Source organism: Hyaena hyaena, unplaced genomic scaffold, assembly GCF_003009895.1.
Source record: "Hyaena hyaena isolate Hyena2069 unplaced genomic scaffold, ASM300989v1 scaffold_1851, whole genome shotgun sequence".
NCBI lineage: Eukaryota > Metazoa > Chordata > Mammalia > Carnivora > Hyaenidae > Hyaena > Hyaena hyaena.
Window position 1 is genome coordinate 82829 of NW_024082463.1, and position 20581 is coordinate 103409.

Below are 20581 nucleotides of genomic sequence, written 5' to 3' on the forward strand. Positions count from 1 at the left end.
CCCCATTCTTAATCAGGCTTCTCCCTACCAGAGCAGCAGAGCACAGTGATGTCAGAAAGAATAGGATCAAAACCCAGCCTACCACAGATAAGCTGTGTGGTTTGGGGTACTTTAATTAAGCACTTTAATCACCCAGCCTCTTACTTTCTTCATCTGTAAAGCAGAAACTGCATCATGAAGCCATCATACAATTAAATGAGATCGTGGATGGAGGGCTCATGGTGATCCCAGCACACAGTAAGCACCCAGTAAGCTGCTATTATTATTAGTGGCTTGATTTTGACCTGGAGAACAGCCAGTGTGGAAGGAAAAGACAGTCAGCCACAGCAGAGGTCTCACTGATGGCGCTAATGGAGAGGGGGAGGGAAGAGAATTGGGGGTGAGGGCATTTCAAGCATCTCCAAAGAGCTGTGACCTGGGTGCTGGGGAGAAAGCCTATATCCCGCATCTACCTGAACAATTCCTGAGGGCAACGACTGTCCCCAGAAATGTCCTCGGGCCAGAGCAGGCTCTGTTTATCTCAGCAAGGCAGGGACAAGGTGAGGAGAAAAGGCAAAAGAATCGTGACACAGTAGTGTCAATCTGATGGTGGACCACAATGCATCTTTGAGGGCCCAAAGAATCTTGGGGAGAGCATCCCTACCTCTCTTGTCCTCAAGCACAAAGCATCTCCTCTTGAGCCCCCTGCAGGCTTTTTTGAACTCAACAGGCCCAAAAACAAGAGTCAATGTCAGAAGCCCTAGAGGCACTGAGTCAGAATCAGTGCCTGCCTGGCCTGAGCCTGCTTGTGGAGGCTTCTCTCACCCCAAATCCTCCCTCCCAGGGAGCCTCTAGGACCCCCTAGGAGCCCGCAGAGGGCACTTGGGTCTGGCACATCAGCAGAAAAGCAGAAAGGCCGCCTTAGGGAAATAGAGCATCCCCAAGCATCATTAATTTGGTCTCTAGTCCTGGGGCAACTGGAGGGTATAATTCATCCCCCAAACACACCATGAAATGGCATAAAGTCCCACTCTCCCTTTCCTTGAGGCTGGGCCACCCAATATGCCCAACGTCTGGCTGGCTGGTCCCTTTCATCACCCCCATAAACGAGGAAAGAGGACATTGGCACTGCCCATTGGCTCCCTCTCTTTGCTCTTTGCTACCCTAATTATCCACCTTAGTGCTTAGCTGCTGCCAATAGCCCAAGCTTATAAACCTGTTAATGGTGGTTTGGGGTTTGACCCTGCCCAGCCCTCCATCCCTCACCAAATAAAAGGGTGGGAAGGGGGCTGACCTGATAACTCGCACCTCCCGCTCTCCCCGCCGGCCATCTCTCTGCCTCTGTCCCACCATGTCGTGCCGCTCCTTCCAGCCGGGCTCCAGGTGTGGCAGCCGGAGCTTCAGCTCGTGCTCAGCCATCCTCCCCCGGATGGTCACCCACTATGCGGTGAGCCAGGGGCCGTGCCGGCCCGGGGGTGGGGGCGGCCTCCGCGCCCTGGGCTGCCTGGGCTCCCGGAGCCTGTGCAACGTGGGCTTCGGGAGGCCCCGGGTCGCCTCCAGGTGTGGCCTGCCTGGCTTCGGGTACCGGGCAGGGGCCGCCTGTGGGCCCTCGGCCTGCATCGCCCCCGTCACCATCAATGAGAGCCTGCTGGTGCCTCTGGAGCTGGAGATCGACCCGGCCGTGCAGAGGGTGAAGAGGGATGAGAAGGAGCAGATCAAGTGCCTGAACAGCCGCTTTGCATCCTTTATCAACAAGGTAATAGGGAGGCCCCACACTCTGGGGCCATGGAATGCAGAGAGCACCTTGTGTCCAGTCCAGGCAGGCAGGGAGAGACTGGCAATGGAGAAGCCACAGGTGACTGATTGGGTCTCCTGTACTGTATGACCACTAATCATTGAAAGCTGCTTAGATCAGGCTCAGCACTAGACATTTCTGCCTGCTCGTTCCTTTTTTGTTACTACATCGTCTTTCTCTCTCTCTGAATATTATCTGGTAAAATCACCAAGGCTGCCTGAGGTCAGACTACAAGAGGAACGTCCAAAGCAATGATAGATACTGAAAAGAAAAACCAAGGAGGTAGACGAGGCTTTAACAATAGAGCCATCTTCTGGGACACCTGCGCGGCTCAGTCGGTTGAGCCTCCGACTTTGGCTCAGGTCATGATCTCCCAGTTTGTGGGTTCGAGCCCCATGTCAGGCTCTGTGCTGACAGCTCAAAGCCTAGAGCCTGCTGTGGATTCTGTGTCTCCCTCTCTTTCTGCCCTTCCCCTGCTTGCACTGTCTGCCTGTCTGTCTATCTGTCTCTCTCTCAAAAATAAACATAAAATTTAAAAAACAAAAAACAATAGATCTGCCTTTGGACTGCCTGAGCTGGTGCGAGACCCTTGGGCCTGGAGGCAGGGAGGGGCACTGTGAACCCCAGATTTGCCACCCGCAAAGGCCCAGTGTGAGAAGATGGAGAAGCCAGAGCTGGGAACACAGGGAGCTGGCTATCACCAAACCCTTATATCTTTTATCCCCAAAGCCACGGCTCTAAAAGGCTACATGGAAAGGTGGGGTGCTCCCTTTGAAAGGCACTGAACTGACCAAGTGGAAGTTCATGCAGCCGCCTCTGTACCCATCCACATACCCCAGGGAGGCTCTCGGGATGAGAACACATGCCAGGGTCTGAGCCAGCATTTCTGCTCACCCCAATGTGTAGGGCAAAGGATCCTGTGTCAGCGGTCAGGAGGCCGGGGCCTCGGGTTGGTTTTACTCCCACCTGTCGCCCGGAGGCCCCGTGCAAACCTCACTTCCCGGTCTCAAGGCCCTTGCTGCCCAGTAGGGGAGGCGGTCGTGATGGTGGAGAATCAAAGGTGGTAGGCAGCACCCATAAAAGTGCTCCAAAAAGAAACTTCTTTTAGCGCATGGGAACTGTTACACTTACAGCTTTATCTTTAAAGCTCATTAAGTTGTGGGCTCTGAGCTTCAGCAACATCACACCGCCTTCCATGCGGCCGGTGACCAGAAGTACGGCAACATTTCTTCCTCTGCAGATTTCCTTTGAGGATGGGATGCCATGTTCCCTCTGCCTAATGGGGTGACCGTGATTAGCTCACTCAGCACCTCCTAATCTTGGTTTCCAAGCCACCGAAAGGGAGAAGCTGGGCCAGTGGCTCTCCCCATTGCCATAACAGGGGTCATTTTTGGACACAGTCATGCAGGGTGCAGCAGAGGAAAAGAGCTTAGAGGTCTAGAATGAAGCCTTTAATCTGACCTCCCCTGAGTGCCCCTGGGCTGTGATCAAAGAAAGCCTGAACTCCTAAGCATAATGTCACCAGCTGACAGTATGACAATTTCTGAAGTGCTTCCCATATACAACACCAAGTGAGAAGCTTAGGGCCAGATGTCTTGGCCAAGGTGACAAGGCTAGTGGGGGGTTGGCAGGCAGGGCTGGAAGGTGGACCTGTCCCAGGCCTCTTGGCACTGTAACCCTCCCATGACAATATGCAGCCCCTGGGTGAAAGGAGGAGGTCCCCTAGGCTCCCCGAAGCAGGGGAGAGATGGAGACATATACTCAGGTGCCTGTCTACACAGAGTTCCTCACCTGAAAATGTCGGCACATTGGCGGCAGTGTGTTGGGAGTAAGAGCACACGCTGATCCCATTGGTGCTTCCTCTCTCCCGGCCGTGGTCCCCAGGCTCCCTGCTCTCCAGTGACATCCTGTTCTTGGCCACAGGTGCGATTCCTGGAGCAGAAGAACAAGCTGCTGGAGACCAAGTGGAACTTCATGCAGCAGCAGAGATGCTGCCAGAGCAACATAGAGCCCATCTTCGAGAACTACATCTGCACCCTGCGGAAGCAGTTGGACTTCGTGGCGGGGGACCGGGCCAGGCTGGAGTCGGAGCTCAGCAGCCTGCAGGACGCACTGGAAAGCTACAAGAAAAAGTGAGTATGGCCCGCATTCACCCTGACAGGAGACCTGGAGCAAGCTATATAAACAACCTGGGCCTCAGTTTCCCCATCTAGTTGATTGGGTGGAGGAACGGTGCAGTGGGAAGACAGGCAGAGCATCCAGGCACGGCAGAAGCTCTGAAATTGTGTATTTGTCTTCACCACCCTTCCCATCACCTACCCTCAGTTAGGCCCTCCTCATTTCTAGGAGAAACAAGCTCTTTCTCCGGGCGTTTCCCACATTCCAGGGCTCTGCGACGCCTCCCGTTCTGCCCTATCTTCCATCAACCCCCATTCAGATCCAGAGCTACTTCTTATTCCCTGAACAGGCCCCCAAACCCTCTTCCCTCCAAGCTTTTGCTCCCGCTGTCCCTTCCTCCTGATAAGCCCCTCCCGGCATCTCTTCAGACCACATCCAAGCTAACGTAGCCCACATTTTCTCTCGCTCCCTGATGCTCAGCTCCCAGACTTCCTGTTCACAGCTGGAAGCCACCGGCCCTCCTCCCCATCAGGGCTCCATGTCCCCAATTCCTGTGGTTAAGCTTATGTAGACCTGCTAGACTCGCCCTCCCTGAAGGCCTGACTCACAGGAGAAGGTAGCTGAGAAGCAGGTGTTAATTAAGAGTTTGCAGGCTACTAGGTCTGGTGCCTACAAGAGGCTTGAGGCCCAGATAAATTGCCCCATGGGTCCTAGGCGGGTCTCTCCAAGTCTAGGGTCCCATGGGACCACATGTTGGTAGGGGAGGTTTGAGAGAAACACATTTCCATAGACAAGAAGTAGTGAAAATATGCTCATAGCACTGGTTTCTAAGGGATGGGGGGTCAGTGGAACAGAGCCTCACAGGGGACACTTGTGCTGCAGGTATCAGTCATACGCCTACTTGGTGCCTGACACTGTGCTGAGCTGGCTCCTTCCCTCACAAGAGCCCGGTCTGGCACAGACCCCCACTCACGCACACCCACAGTGACAACGGGGTACAGGGCAGAAAGGGAGAGGAATACCCAGACAGTGAGAGAGCAGATGGGGCCCAGGGAGGGCTTCCCGGAGGAGGTGCCATTTGCTTAGGGCCTTCATGAAGTTTCATTCCAGTTGGGTCTTCCAGAAATGGGAGTCCAAAGTAGATTGTAGGAAAGGGGAAGGGACAGGTGCAGGTTACAGGGAGGGCCAGAGTGTGCCACGTGGGAAAGGACAACTCAAGCAGACCGTGACAGGTGGGACATGGCAAGACCAGCCCTCTCAGCAGGAGCAGTGCCTCTCTCGGTGGGGAAGACACAGGTGGTCAGGAGACATAGTTTGCATCTCAGGATGAGGACTTTGGATTGGGAAGGTGGAGAGGGGTAGAAGGCGGAGTTAAATGGTGCTAACTCACAGCAGCGCTGTGAGGCTGGACCGGTGTTCTCGGGCTGTACATGATGAGTGTGAGGCACAGACGGACCAAGTCCCTTTCCCCAAGTCCCTTGACTAGCACCTGACTGAGCTGGGGCTCACGCCCAGACATCAGGCTTCAATTCCAGTGGCCATGCTGAGGCCGACTCTCCTGCAGAAAGGAAGGATGGGCGTCAGGAAGCAACGTGAAGCTTTTAATGGATCAATGTCACTCATCAGACTGAGTCATTCTAGCCAGACTGAATCCCCTGACCTCGATTCCATTGCCCAGGGGGGCAGTGAGTGGGCGAGGAGCATCCTGGGAGCCTAGATGGTCAGGCTCTGGTTAAGTGGGTCACTGCTACCTCTGCAAATGAGCTGCAGGTAGAGGTCAGGCTCTGAACTCACTTGGAGGGGAGGGGCTCTGGGTCTGCTGCGATTTCGGTGACTGCAGCCAACTGTCAGAATGACTCGGAGAGGAAAGCTAAACCAGCAGCAGACTCTTCACCACCTTCCCAGAAGAAACAACTCTGGGACAAAGTGGGCTTCCTCAGCAGCAAGATCGAATGCAGGTAGCCTTATGAAGGACTTCCCAAAAGATGATTGATCATAGGAACAAGCTGCTGGGGAGCAGGGAGGGAGGTAAACATGCAAAGTGGCTAACAAGAGACTGATGACAACTATCCTTCCTGAGTGGCTGGAGGAGCCAGAGGGGTCCAGTGACAGCGGCTGGATCTGGTGGCTCCTTAGGACATTAAGCCAGTGAGAGGCAGATTTGTCTCAAAGGCCCCCTCCCTCAGGCTGGACTCCAAGGTGGCTTCCAAACACCCCAAGATAGGCTAAAACATTTCTTCCTGCACGTCCACCAGGTATGAAGAGGAGCTCTCCCTGAGACCCTCTGCTGAGAACGAGTTTGTCGCCTTGAAGAAGGTAAGGGAAGGTGACAGGAGAAGAGAGAAGGCCCTGGAGCTGGCCCAGCCGGCCTTGCCACACTCAGACCCTGACTATGCCCAAATGTGTCTGCAGCCCATCCCCCCCATAGGGTCTCTCGCCCCTCAACCCCAGGGGCCATCCCCACTGACCCCAGGAAAGAGGAAGGCCAGTCTCCCGCCCCCCTACTTCTTGCAGATGGGCAGTGATTGACCTGGCCTCCACCTCCCAACTCATGGGGGCCCAACCTGGTTAAGGGTTGTGTCTAGACCCACCCGAGAAGCTGGAGATATGGTGAATGCCAAATCAAAAGCCAGACAAGAACTCTGCCTCTAACCACAAAAGATGAAAACAATAGCGAGTTTTTCAGACAGATGCCTGGATATTTTATGGTCCATGCCTTGCACAGTGGGCTTTGAGAAACTGCATTCAGGGTGCCTTCAAAACCCACTCCCTCAGATCCTTCACCATCAGGGTGCCAGGCCCAAGCGTGGGGTCCTGGGACTGGGGCCCCTCTCCCTGGGGCCCCTCCCCCCATCCTTAGCTCTGTCACCTTTTCACTCCCACGTGGGTCTACACGTGGATCGCACACTGCCACCGGCTTGCCTGAGAGGTGGCCCCAGTTGGCGGAGGGGATGGCCTTCGCATGTTCCCCCAGCCCCAGGTTATGGCTGTCACTGCTCTGGCCACAGGATGTGGACACAGCCTTCCTGATGAAGTCTGACCTGGAGACCAACTTGGAGGCTCTGCTCCAGGAGATCGACTTCCTAAAAGGCCTGTATGAGGAGGTACCTGCAGCCCCACTGCCCGCAGGTGCTTGGTCAGGGGGCGGTTCCGTGGGCAGGACAGAGTGGGAGAGCTCCAGCGGGGACTCTGGGCAAGCTGACTCCAAAGTACAATGGGGAGAAATCAAGAAGACAGCTGGTTTGTCAGGCAGTGAGACTCCCAGAAGTCAGAGGGTCCAGACCTTGGCCCTTGGGTCTCTGTAACTAGAAGCGAGACGAGGAACAGGTTGGTGATAGAAGGCTCCGGACAGCCACGCAAAGTGCTGAGCAAGTCTGCTCTGGGAAGACCAGAGCTGCTTCCCCCCTTCCCTTCCCCCACTTTATCCTCAAAGCGCTCACACACTCCCACCTTGGGCCCCCACCCTAGGAGATCTTCCTGCTGCAGTCCCAGATCTCGGAGACCTCCGTCATTGTGAAGATGGACAACAGCCGGGAGCTGGATGTGGATGGCATCGTGGCCGAGATCAAGGCCCAGTATGACGACATCGCCAGCCGTAGCAAAGCTGAGGCCGAGGCCTGGTACCAGAGCCGGGTGAGGCCCGGGCAGGGTGGGGCTGGGGATGGGGGACCCCGGACCCCCTCTCCCCCAGGAAGTGAGTGAGGAGATAATGAGGGCAGACAGAACCCCATAAACCTAGTTTCTGTTGTTCCTGCCAGGCCCCAGGCCAGCGCCCTGCAGAGCGTGTGGGAGGGAACCCCGCAGACAGCCCAGGCCTGTCATCAGGGTGCCAGCACACCCCAGCGTTACCCACCCACGGACCCACTGCAGTGTTCCTCTAAGCAGCATTCAAGAAACACTAGTTGGCAATGACTGCAAAGAGGGACCGTGGGCTTCAAGGCTCGAGGAGGCTAATGGTGCAGTGCGCACTAATGGCAGGGCAGAAGCCATCATTAAGGCGGCCCCAGACTTAGGGAATTAGGGGCTTGCTAGGAGGGAAGGAGATGCCCTGAGGGCAGTTTGATTTCACAAATATTTTCATGTCTGTCTCACCTGGCCTGTCTGAGAAAGGCACCATGCATTCATTCACTCATTTATTCACCCAATAACTGTGTATCGCCACGCACTGTTTTAGATGCTGGATTCCTGCAGAGAACAGAATAGACAGCTAACCCTGCCTTCATGTCACATTCCTCCCAGAGACAGGGGTGGGGTGGGGGTGGGGTGCAGGCAAGAAATGAGATGAGTAAGTACAATGGATGTACATTAGATGGTGACGTGTGCTATAACAAAATAAGTCAGCATGAAGTGTACGCAATGGTGCAGGAATGAGCTTTGAAATAGGGGGGCCAGGGAAGGACGGCATTACTGAGGAGTGTGGCACAGGGAGGATGCTAAGAGTCACACCATCCCTGTCCTCAAAGAGGTTACAGAAATAGATCATCCACAGGTGACATGGGGGTTCTATGTTGCCATCAGGGACACAGGCTCCTTCCAGCTTTCTATTCTGCCATCCTCAACATTGCTTTAATCCTCACGGTTGCCTCATGTCCCAAGAAGGCTGCCATATAGCTAACCTCACATGTTCATTCCAAGGCAGAAAAAGAATGCAGGGCAAAAGAAACATGCCGAATGAGTCATCTCCCACTTTAAACAGCTTTCCTGGAAGTATTACCCATAAATCTCATTACGAAAAGGCCAAGAAATATTCACTCATCTGGGCTCACCTCCACCCCAAACAAGATCAGAGTTCTGTTGGAGGAAGAGGACAGTAGATATTGATTAGGCAGCTGCATGCTTTGTCACCGCAGCCCAACAACAAAAGAGCCAAAAGAGAGTGATACGTGCTTATCGCTTGTTTTGCCTTCTCTATGCAAAGTGCTCTTATCCATTATGTGCAAATCTGAAGCTGGCTAATCTTTTAATCTATAGCCTAGTCTGGAAAACATTATTCAGAAACTGAACTCAGAATTGCAAAGGTTTAAAAAAAAATGTTAAGGCAAAATAGGAAGTAACACTGCAGTTTGCTTTCAATTGTTTTGAAAGAGAAGAGACAAAGGCACTCACCCTGGTGGTCTGTCCTCACTCCCAGATGCCTTCAACATCCCAGGCTTAGCCCAGAAATCTCTTCTAAGGTCCAGAGGGAGATCTAATAGGGAAAGAGCCATCAGGAGACCTTTGGGCTCTGGGCTGGGGGAAAAAAGAGGAGCCACAGAATAGCTAAACAGAGAAAAGGAGAGCTTGGAGAAGCATTTAATAAGGCCAAAGGTTCAGGGCTGGGGAAGGAAATAAGACGAAGCCCAGAAAAGAACCCCAAAATTGACCAGAAATGGAAAAGGGATGGGCAGCAGAACAAGCATAAGAAACCAGAGAGCCCTGAGCTACGAAAGTCCTGGAAAGACTCAGGACAAGTGGGGGATGAGGGGGCTGCGGGGTTCTGATCTCCCTGTCCCCGCAGTATGAGGAGCTGCGGCTGACAGCGGGGACCCACTGTGACAATCTCCGCAACCGCAAGAATGAGATCCTGGAAATGAACAAGCTGATCCAGCGGCTTCAGCAAGAAACTGAGAATGTGAAAGCCCAGGTGAGGCCGGAAAGACCTTGTTCTGAGGCTCTCATTACAGGCTGCCCTGCCGGCTGGTCGGGGGTGGGGAGGTGGGTCCTCTCTCCCTGGGAAAACCTCAAAGAGGCAATGAATTTGTGCTCCCTTCGCTTAAGAGGAAACAAGCCCTTTCCACGAAAGCTGACTGATAGCAGGAGCAACCTTGGGAAATAGCAAGGTCCCGGCAGAGGCTAGGCAACCTTTGGTCACAGATGAAATAGCAAGGGTGCTTCACTGGACGGGGGCTTAGAAAAGATGCTCACCATGGCCCCTTCCTACACAAAGCCTTCAGTCCAAAGATCTTAAAATTCATGACTCCCAGGAGTCCATAAACATAGACCCACTCCATTCTCCTAGGCTGGTAAAGACCAGCCAGGCACTTCAAATTGATTAGCCCCTAAGAAATCGCTCAGGTCTTCTTGAGCTGTTATGGACAGAACTGGTCCCAACTCTCTGGAGGAACCAACTGTCACAATCCTAGGACAAAACACACAGCGGCTGTGAACCTGGCATGTCACCGTGACTGTGAAGGAGACCTCACTCCTCCTCCTGTGTGTCCCTTTTACTGTCACATTACTCCCACACGCACAAAGCTGCTCACACAGCCAATTCAGCCACCCCAGCTGGTGTCTTCCAGCTCCATTCGGCTCTGACACTATCCACCTGGAGAGAGGGTCAGATCCCACAGGGCAAGAGCTCAGTCCCTCACGACTGCCTTGCTTCAGATGCCGATCGCAGGTCCAGGTTGTCCCCTGTGCTTCTGACCCATCGGCAGTAAATTGGAGGTTCCCATGACCCCCTCTTCAGGTTCCATTAATTTGCTAGAGAAGAACAGCTTACTTACTGTTTAGCCATTTGTTATAAAAGGATATGATAAAGAATAGAGATGAACATCCATGGGAAGAGATGCACAAGGCAAGGGAGGGAGGCAGGAAGGATCCAGAGCTTCTGTCCCCCTCTCTGGGCACATGATGGTCTCCGTACCTCCCTGTTTACACCAACCCGGAAGCTGTGTGAATCCCATGCTTTAGGGACTTTTATGGAAGCTTCCTCTCATAGGCATGATCTATTATTAACTGCATTTCCATCCCCTCTCCTCTCTCCAGTGAAGGGGGTGGTGGGGCTGGAAATTCCAAGCTTCTAATCATGGTTTGGTCTTTCTGGTGACCAGCCCCCTACCCAGGAGCCATCCAGGACCCACCCAGAGTCACCTTACTAGAACAAAAGACATGGCTACCATCCAGGAATTCCAAAGGATTCGGGAACTCTGTGTCAGAACCTAAGGTCAAAGACCAAGTATTAGAACAGAAGATGCTCCTAATGCTCTTATCACTTGGGAAATCACGAGGATTTAAGAGTTCTGCACCAGGAACTGGGGCAGAGACCAATAGACATATTTTTTTATATCTCACAATGGCCACGTCCTCCCTGTTCTTCTGAGAGTCAGCCTCAGGCCCCAAGGGCCCCCAGTAATGCCTTTCTGTGCCCCCTCCCCCAGCGCTGCAAGCTGGAGGCCGCAGTGACCCAGGCAGAGCAGCAGGGTGAGGCGGCCCTCAGTGATGCCAAGTGCAAGTTGGCAGGGCTGGAGGAGGCCCTGCAGAAGGCCAAGCAGGACATGGCCTGCCTGCTCAAGGAGTACCAGGAGGTGATGAACTCCAAGCTGGGCCTGGACATCGAGATCGCCACCTACAGGCGGCTGCTGGAGGGCGAGGAGCACAGGTTAGTCAAGGCCAAGTACCAAGGGCATATTCCCTGGCCCTCTGGTCTCTGGGGCTGCGATTGCCTCCTGCTAGTCAGGGAACTTCCAAGACAGCACATAATCCACAGGCCCTTCTCCTTAACATAGTCCACGGGGTAGGGAGGGGGGGACAGAAAAGAGGTGCCCCACATTCATTGACCTTGTTCTCTGTGATGCAGTGACCTTGTGCCTTCTTTCCACTGCAGGCTGTGTGAAGGCATTGGGCCCGTGAATATCTGTGAGTAGATGAGCACTCCCCTGGGGCTCTGGGGTGTGGGGGCTGACCAACCCAACAAAGACAGACCACGTCACCCCTGCCCAGACTTCAGCGTGCCTCCCCCACCCCAAGGAAGAGCTCTGTCTGCCAGGAGCTCCTGGGCAGACAGAGAGGCTCTACTTCAGGACTATCCAAGTCTTTGGGAGTCAGAATTAGTTGCTGATAGGCAGCAAGGCCTGAGTGCTTTGGGTCCCAGACGCTGCCAGGAACTATGGTGACAAGGGGACGCCCCTTTGGAGGAAACAGTTTTGAAGCAGGCTCAGACAAGTAGAAACTGCGAGCATGAAGTAGAGGCAGAGGCTTTGGGAAACAAAGAGAGGCAGAGGGAGAGCTTCTCAGCACTGTTTGTGGCTAGGTGGGAAGCTGGTGACTGGCATGGGGGTGTCCTTGTCGGTGAGTGGCAGCAGGTGGGGGCATGGCCTGGCTGAGATGTTTCAGGACAGCGCCCTTCGAGCTACACAGGGCAGGACCCTGAGCATCCCTCTCTGTTCCCACAGCCGTGAGCAGCTCCAAAGGCGCGGTCCTCTACGAGCCGTGTGTGGTCAGCACACCCATGCTGGGCACCGGTGTCAAGAGCAGCGGGGGCTGCAGCGTCGTGGGCACCGGTGAACTCTACATCCCCTGCGAGCCCCAGGGGCTACTGGGCTTTGTGAGCGGGCGGAGTTCTGGCATGAAGCTGGGGGCTGCGTGAGGCTCCTCCCGCCACAAGTGTTAGCATTGCCCCAGAGGCTGCAAGCCCAGGGTGCTAACCCCGACCCCGGATGTTGTCCCCAACCAGGGCTGAAAACAAGGATATTCCCAAACCCCATTCTGTATTGACCGCAGGTTTCCCTCAGGTTTCCACGCTGGGAGCCGCCCCTCGGGTATCTTTAAGAGTCACCTTCCACTTGGCTATGTGCAGGCCCTGAGCTAGACCTTGGGGGTGGACACATCAAAGTTCTGCTTTGTGGATTATCTCCTGGAAGATTCCTTCCCTCCTGGAAGAGACTGGGTAGGAAGCCAGTCTCCCACTCCCTGCCCCTGGAAGTTCCCCACCTCCCTTACCTCCGGCTCTCACGCGCTTAAGAAAAGAGAACTTCTTTTAACACATGCACTATTGCAATTATCCAAAAGAGGCACCCCAGAATTATGAAGTCCAAAGCCAAGTGCCAGCATTTCAGGGTCACTCCAGACCTGTTCACGGTCCTCTTTAGTACACAGAATCAAGAAGGGATCTTTAGGGCAGTAGATTTACCTGTCTGGGTATGCTAAACTCACACTATGAAAATACATTTTTTTCCTGAACCACATCGGCAGCCGATGGCCAGGAAAATACCTAGAGCAAAGGCAAAGGAACATGGAATACTTACTAGACGGAGACAGTCAAGAGTGGACACCATTTGTTTGCTCAATTGAATCAAGCCCCTCCTCTACCTTCTGTATATAGCCCTTCCCCACCCTTCCCATCCCACCCCCGGTGCTGGCCTTTCTCCTTTTAGGTCCTCTTGTTTTGGGTCTGTTATAAACATGTTTTCCCGGCTACAGTGGTATGGGGCCGCCCAGCAACTTGGAGGCTTTGGCTCAGGGACAGACTGCACAGAAGGAGGTGTTGCTCTGACCCCATTTTCCCAGAGGCCCCTAGTGTCGCATCAGGCAGAAGCTTCGCCCACTTAGGGAACCACCTCTGCCGTGAGCCTCTGGGCTTGTCTGTTCCCAATAAACTGACTGTTGACACGCTACAGGAATCGGGATTATTCACCTTGCCCTGTGGGGCACAAGAAGGCTCAAGGGGAACCAATGAGCAGCCTTTTGGGGCTGGGTGCTGGGAGGCTCGCAAGTGGAAACGAAGGCTATTATACAAGCAGAATAGCTACCTCCATATGAATAATTTGCAAGTAGCTTGTGGAATAAATGTGTATCCACACAAATCGCATTTAAAACCTGCATATCACACACAAATAGATTGCAAGTCACTTACCTTGTTGAAAGCCATGGCCTTATGCACGTAGGCTTTCTTACCACATGGTCCCCTGCACGTGTCCTGGAGAATGCCAGTGGGCCCCCTATCATATCTATACTCAGCAGCTTCCAAGCCCTGGGCTCTGCCTCCCCATCCTGGACCAGTCTCGGTGCAGATCAAGTGTAAGCCTGGGAAAGGAGTGCAGATGGGCAGGAGCCCAGCCAGCGGGGAGGACCCTCTAGTCCCCTCTCCCTCTTAGGGAACCCCAAGACCTGGAGCTTAGGCCTGGTGGTAGCATGTCCACCTTCTGTGGGGTCCCCAAACCCTTCCTGCTGCCTCACTGACCACCTATAACAATGGCCCCACCACAATCCCCTCTCCTGAGTGTTAGGGTGCAGCTCTCCTTCCCCCACAGCCCCACTCAGAGCATCTATTCTGTGCCAACCCCTGCATTAGAAGCTGGTGATACAGTGGTGACTAAGACACTCTCTTAACCCAGAAGGGACTCTGGACCTCACAGAGGAGTCATAGATAATGAGAGGCAGACAGTATGGGAGCAACAAGAAAAGGCAACTAATGATCATGCCCGGAAAGGGGGTCAGGGAGACACTCACAGAGAAGGTTGTAGGGACAGAGTCTGGGCGGAAGCTTAGGGCAGCATATTCAAAAGAACCTGTCCATTCACTTTTTCATTCCTTCAATAGACTCTTCTCAAGCACCCGCTATGGGTCAGGCCACCCGGGGCTGGTGGTGACACCGTGATGAACAAGACAGCTCCAGTCAGGATTGACTTACTCAGCAGACAGAGTAGACACGGTTCCTCAAGCCCGCCGCAGGGCCTGTAAAATGGTGCAGCCACTTTGGGAAACAGTCTGGTGGTCCTTCAAAATGGCAAACACAGACCCACCGTCGGACCCAGCAATTCCACTCCTAGGTATAAACCGAAGAGAAATGAAAACACACGTCTACACAAAACCTTGTGTGTGAACACTCATAGAAGCGTTATTCACAACAGGCAGAAGGTGGAAACAACCCCGATGTCCACCAGTGGACAAATAGATCATCAATATGCAGTGTATCCACACAATGGAATATTATTCGGTCATGAAAAGGCATGAAGTACTGATGCGTGCTACCACTCGGACGATCCTTGAAAACATCGTAATAAGTTAAAGAAGCCAGACACAAAGACTGCATATTCTCTATTATTCCATTCCTATGAAAGTCCAGAATAGGGAAATCTACAGAGACAGAAAGCCAACTAGTAGTTGCTTAAGGCTGGAGGGAAGAGAAGCTGGGGTGGGGGGTGTTGGCTAAAGGTTTCCTTTTGAGGTGGTGAAAATGTTCCAAATTTGACAATGGTGATGGTGTCATGTGTCTGAGCATATACTAAAACCATCAGCTGTATATTCGTAAATGAGTAGATTACGTGGTATGTGAATTATATCTCAATCCAGCTGTTTGATTTTTTTAATGTTTTATTTATTTCTGAGAGAGAGAGAGACAGAGAGAGACAGCGTGAGCAGGGGCTAGCCAGAGAGAGAGGGAGATACAGAATCTGAAACAGGCTCCAGGCTCTGAGCTGGCAGTCAGCATAGAGCCCGATGCAGGGCTCAAACCCATGAACCATAAGATAATGACCTGAGCCAAAGTCGAAGGCTTAACCAACTGAGCCACCCAGGCACCCCTGTTTGGTTTTTTAAATGAGGCCCTGGCCCCAGTCCATGCCTCCCAGGGCTTACAACCTAGCAGGGCATACAGACCTGGAATGGGAGATTACGCATGTGAGGATTGCTGTGGAGACGGACATAACTGAGGGTCCCACCCAGTCCCGGGCTTCTGGAAGGTCCCCAGGAGGAGGGCAGGCAAACTGGACCCTGATGTGCAGCAGGACTCAGGGGAAGGAAGCCCGGTGGCAGTTCTGGGCCAAGGGACCAGCGACTGTGAGCCAAAGAGCACTGTGCCCGAGCCAGTGAGCATCAGGAGAGCCGGACATCCGCACTGGGGAAAGGGGCGGGCACACAAGAGCAAGGCCCCCCAGCGTCCGTTCCCACTGCAACCTTGTCACCCTGAACCTGACCCTAGAGCCTGCTCAGCTCCTTGCTGATGACTATACAAAGCTCTGAAAACTACAGGGACGCTCTGGCCTGGAGTCAGCACAAAGATTCCATGGACTGCCCACCTCTAGCCCACAGATGGCTGCCTGAGGCCCAGGAAACACCCCACTGTTAGGTGGGCTCCCGCAAGGCCACCATCCCTTTGGCACTTCCCATCCAGAGGACGCAGGCCCAGGGAGAGAGGTGGCGGTCTGAACAGATCACTAGGCAAAACTCGCCCCAGCGGTGGGGGGACCCAAGCGCTGCCCTGGAAGTGAGCTCGGAGGGCTGGACCATCCCCCTCCAGACCTTCCACCGGGCGGGGTGGTCCCCCTCAGTGCTGGGCAGCAGCCCCCACATTCTTCCTCCCTTTCCACTAGGAGCTGACTCAGGCAGATGAAACAAAAGTGCCTCCTGGTGGTGGCCGGGTGGTTCACATTCCATTCGCCTAAGCACCCGCACTCAGGGCCAGGCCCGTGCGGGGTGCTGGGTACAGACACAGAGGATCTGCATGATGTCTGAGTTTCGCTGCATCCCACTGGGCCTCGGGGATCCAAATCCTGGCCTCTTCCAGAGCACTCCTGTGAAGACAGGAGAGGAGCAGCCCAAAGGGGCCTGGGGGACAGTAGAAATACCCAGAATGGAGTTCCTTGTTTCTGTGTCTGTCCCCCCAGAACATCTCCCATTTCCTTGTCCCTCTCCTCACCGAGGTCACTCTTCTCCCCACGAGGCCCTTCCGGGCCCCACCTCCCCCTCCCTCGGGTGCCCTCTGTCCCTGCCCGGACAGCCCTTGTCTGGCCAGGACCCCTTCCTCAGCCCAGTCCCCTTGGTGGCCCCAGGTGCACACGTCACCGCTTCTCTCCACCAGGGCTTGGACTGGGGGAAACGGCCTCAGAAGCGGCCCTGTGAACAGATCAGGGAACAGCATGGCCATGTCTGCTGGAAGACCCCCAGCTGGGCCCCAGCAGCTGACCACAGTGCCAGGCGCAAAGCAGCGCCCAGCAGGGCGGGGAAGCACCTTCTGGACAGGTGACAGCCATCTGGCCAACATGAGGAATTGGGATTTCACCCGAGAAAAAAAAAACCCTGCCTGGAAGAGTGGGGATCCCCAAACAAGAGGGGTGCTCTGTCTCTCCAGGTGAGGTGTTTAAATTCCACCCAACGGGCATTAGTCTGAGATGGTGGAGGGGTGGAAGGCCTAGGCAGGGGTGGGCTCAGCCTCTCCCCCACCGTTCCCTTCCTTCTGCGGGGGCCTCCCGAGCCTCCTTTCCCACGGCAGGCAGGTCCCAGCAGGAACATCTCCCAGTGAGCGTGTCTTTTTCCAGCACAAACTTGTCTTGGGGCAAAACGGAAATACTTGAAAGAAGGCAGCTTTAGCAAAGTCTCTCAGCATCTGGGATTTCCCTGTCGCTCTCATTCCCTCCCACGCGCGCACACAGCCACAGCGTGCCCAGGGTTCCCAGACCCAGGACAGGGCATCTCCCCATGCTTCCCCCGCAGCGGCTCTGCCTCCCTCCCCCTCCTCCACCCCAGCACAGAGGACAGATCGCTGGCAGCCATCCCACAGCCACTGGGGAGGAGCCGCAGATGGGCTTGGCCCCCAGATCTGGGGACTGCCCCCAGGCGGACTGACAGCAGGAGGAAGGGACTGTCAGGCCAGCAAAAGCTCCCCGCCAGCCCAGTTTCCAGGGAACCTCCGGCCGCTCCCTACGTGTGCACCCCCCACCCCGAAGAACCGGCTGAGGGAATGACACCTCACAACTGTAAACTGCTGATGGTGATAGCTCATTCCAGAACAGGAGTTATGCCTGACTGGTCCCACCTGCCCCACCTGGTCAGGCCCACGGGAAGCAGAGAACGGGGACAGCCCCAGAGCGGCTGGCCGGTGATGAAAGCGAAGTGGGGCTATGATGCGGGAAGAGGCAGGTGCTGGATAGGAACAGGGGTGGCCGCCTAGAAGGGAGGGGAGGCTTGTGCAAAAGAGACGAGAGGAGCAGAGAGAGAGGGGGAGGGAAGGAGGGAGGAAAGAGAGGGGGAGAGATGGATGGCAGCGACCACACCAGCTGCCACAGCGTTACCCAAGACATATTCACATTTATCCCCACAACACTGTGAAGGAAAAGGAGGTGTCAGTCCATTTTACAGATGAGGAAACTGAGGCTTAGAGAAATTAAAGGGCTTCCCCCTGGGTCACCAGTATACCACAGAGGGGGTGTGTTTGCTGCCTAACACTGTTCGAAACGGCCAGTGAGCAGCGGTAGTAACAAGCCGACTGACATTCAGTTGCTCATATTACCATTTTGAAGTTCTCTACAGACAAGAGCCCACAGCAGAGCCCTGACCCCACCTGCCCTCCGTGCACCACCGTCCAAGGTCACTCTGCTGGCAGGTGGCAAAACTAGGACTGAACCCAGGTCCAGCTGACTCCAAGGGCTGTGTCAAGTCCCTGGCATTGGCCTGGCACACTCACTAGTGTGCCTCTCCTCCCCCTTTCACCTCCCCAGGAGTCCGCCAGTCTCCTTCCCAACCACCTAGATCCCTTTGCCTGGCCCTTCCCTCCGAACAACCAGACTCACAGCCCAAGAGGCCAGAGCTGGAGGGCAGAGTGGGTTGGCGCTCCAATACACACTTGAGATTCTACCCCGCCATCGTCCTCAGCACCATGCCTGTCCATTTTGGAGCCTGGAGTCTCCTCTTTGTGAAATATCTCCAAAATCAAATGCTCGAATTCCTCTTCTTCCTACTTCCAGCTCCTTTCTCCCACGTGTCCTGCTTTGAATCTTTGAGGTGTATTCATGTGTTCTACAAAAGCAGTCCTTCCCATCACATGCCCCAGTCTACTAACCACTGGGGACACAGGGAACCAAAGGCACAGGTGCCTGCATCCTGGAACTCACATTCCAGCCAGGGAAGACAGAAGACCGGCAAGCAGACCTATGCAGGAGAGGCCCCCTGATGGCGACGACGGGAGGAGGGATAGGGAGAGCGTGGGGGAGGGAACTTTAGGGGATGACCTATGAGCAAGAACTTGGAAGAGCAGAAGGACTGGGCCATGAAGCTATTTGAGGAAAAGGAGTTCCCAACAGAGAAAACAGCAAGTGGGAAAGCGTCTGAAGCAGCACTTTTCCTGTCTGTCTGATGGACAACGAGGAGGTCAGGGTGGCTAGAGCCTGGTGAGCATTCAGATGGGTAGTGGGAAGTGAGGTCAGTGAAAGCGGAGAGCAGACTGTGGAGGGTCCCGCATGCCATTTACTCAGTGCAATGGGAAACCAGGAGAGCATAGACATGACATGATCTAACATGTTTTTAAAGGATCGCTCTGTGCTATTAAGAAAAAACTCAAGGGGAAAAGGGAGGACACACCAAGGGGCCCCGTGAGAAGTGATGGGCTTGGGCAACATGGCAGCAGTGAGGTGGTGAGAGGGAGTAAGAATCCTGCAGGTAAGATTTGCCAATGGATTGAATGTGGGATAGAAAAAAACAGAGGAACCAAGAATGACTCTCAGATTTTTGGCCTGAGCTACTAAAGGGATAGTGAGCCTGGCAAGTGGGACATATTTAGCAGGAACAATTGGGAAAATGGGGTTGGATACTTTAAGATTGAGATGCCTATATGATATGCAAATAAAGATGTTGATTAAAATGTACATATGAAGAACAGAAGGGATGTTCACCAGAGTGATATGCCTTGATGGTCCTCAGTGGATAGACATTGTTTAAAGACATGATACTGTATGGCATCACCAAGGGAATGGTGTAATGTAAAGATGTGAACAGGTACAAAGCCTGGGCCCAAGGATGCTGCAGTGTATAAAGGTTGGGGATAGAAGAAACTGGCTAGGACATCTGAAAAGAAGCTGCCAGTAATATAGGAAGACAATCAGGAGAGCATGGTGTCCGGAAACCAAAAGAAGAAAGCATTTCAAGGAATGGAAATGATCAACTACAGCAAATACAGCTAAGAAGGCAAGTGAGAGTGAGGTCAGGCCACTGAAGTTCACAACGTGGAGATCACCAGTAATCTTCACAAAAAGGATTCTCTTATTATTACTTTCCTGCTTCTCTCTTTAGTCACACACCTGATAGCTGGGTCTATGGAACAGAGTAGTAAACTAGGAACAGAGGGAAACTTCCTCAATTTTATTTTATTTATTTATTTTTTAATGTTTTACTTCTGAGAGAGAGAGAGAGAGGCAGCGTGAGCAGGGGAGGGTCAGAGAGAGAGGGAGATACAGAATCTAAAGCAGGCTCCAGGCTCTGAGCTAGGTGTCAGCACAGAGCCCGACGTAGGGCTCGAACCCAAGAACTGTGAGATCATGACCTGAGCTGAAGTTGGACACTTAAATGACTGAGCCACCCAGGCACCCCCTCAATTTGATTTGAAAAAATCTACAAAAAACCTACAACTAACATCATACTTCATGGTGAGAAACTTGAAGCTTTCCCACTAAAATTTAAAATAAGGCAAAGATGCCCCCTTTTACCCCTGCTTTTCAATATCATCCTGGAAGTCCTAGATAATGCGGTAAGACAATAGGAAATAAATGCTGTATGATTGGAAGGGAAGAAAATAATGGAGACTCAAGCTGGATAGCTCAGGTCAAAAGCACACAGCTCCTTCCAAGTAGAACTCCAAGCATCCTAAAGGATCCCAAGCATTTGGTCAAGCACAACATCCACCAGGCACAGGGCAAGTAGAACGAGCCATGTGTCACACTAGAATAGAAAAGACAAACACTTGTATTTGGATCCTGAAAGAGTTGCAATATTGATAACAACGATAATATCCAGCTGCTTAGAACTTTCCTTTTCTATCCAGTTGCTTATTCTTTGTCTCTCATCCAAGTACTCACCAGGCCTGACCCTCCTTAGCTTCGAGATCTGATGAGATCAGGTGCATTCAGGGTGGTATGGCCATAGGCCAGATGCTTATAGCTTTGGATCCCTATCCTAACCAAAGATTTATCAATAATGTAAGAAACCTGCACACAAGACTAT

At 53.5% G+C, this 20581-nt stretch overlaps 1 protein-coding gene across 1 annotated transcript; it reads left to right on the forward strand.

Moving 5' to 3' along the window:
- The first annotated feature begins 1330 nt into the window (after positions 1–1330).
- KRT82 (keratin 82) lies at positions 1331–12239 on the forward strand. Its single transcript, XM_039224949.1, has 9 exons — positions 1331–1735; positions 3698–3906; positions 6148–6208; positions 6901–6996; positions 7361–7525; positions 9390–9515; positions 11032–11252; positions 11478–11509; positions 12046–12239. The coding sequence occupies exons 1-9, from the start codon at positions 1331–1333 to the stop codon at positions 12237–12239; spliced, it is 1509 nt and encodes a 502-aa protein (XP_039080880.1).
- Positions 12240–20581: the final 8342 nt, after the last annotated feature.

Excerpts from the sequence above, each read along its gene's own strand:
- KRT82 (XM_039224949.1), top strand. The coding sequence starts at position 1,331 with ATGTCGTGCCGCTCCTTCCAGCCGGGCTCCAGGTGTGGCAGCCGGAGC. Across the intron at positions 1,736-3,697 it reads TTGCATCCTTTATCAACAAG|GTGCGATTCCTGGAGCAGAA; the intron begins GTAATAGGGAGG and ends TCTTGGCCACAG. Across the intron at positions 6,997-7,360 it reads TAAAAGGCCTGTATGAGGAG|GAGATCTTCCTGCTGCAGTC; the intron begins GTACCTGCAGCC and ends CCCCCACCCTAG.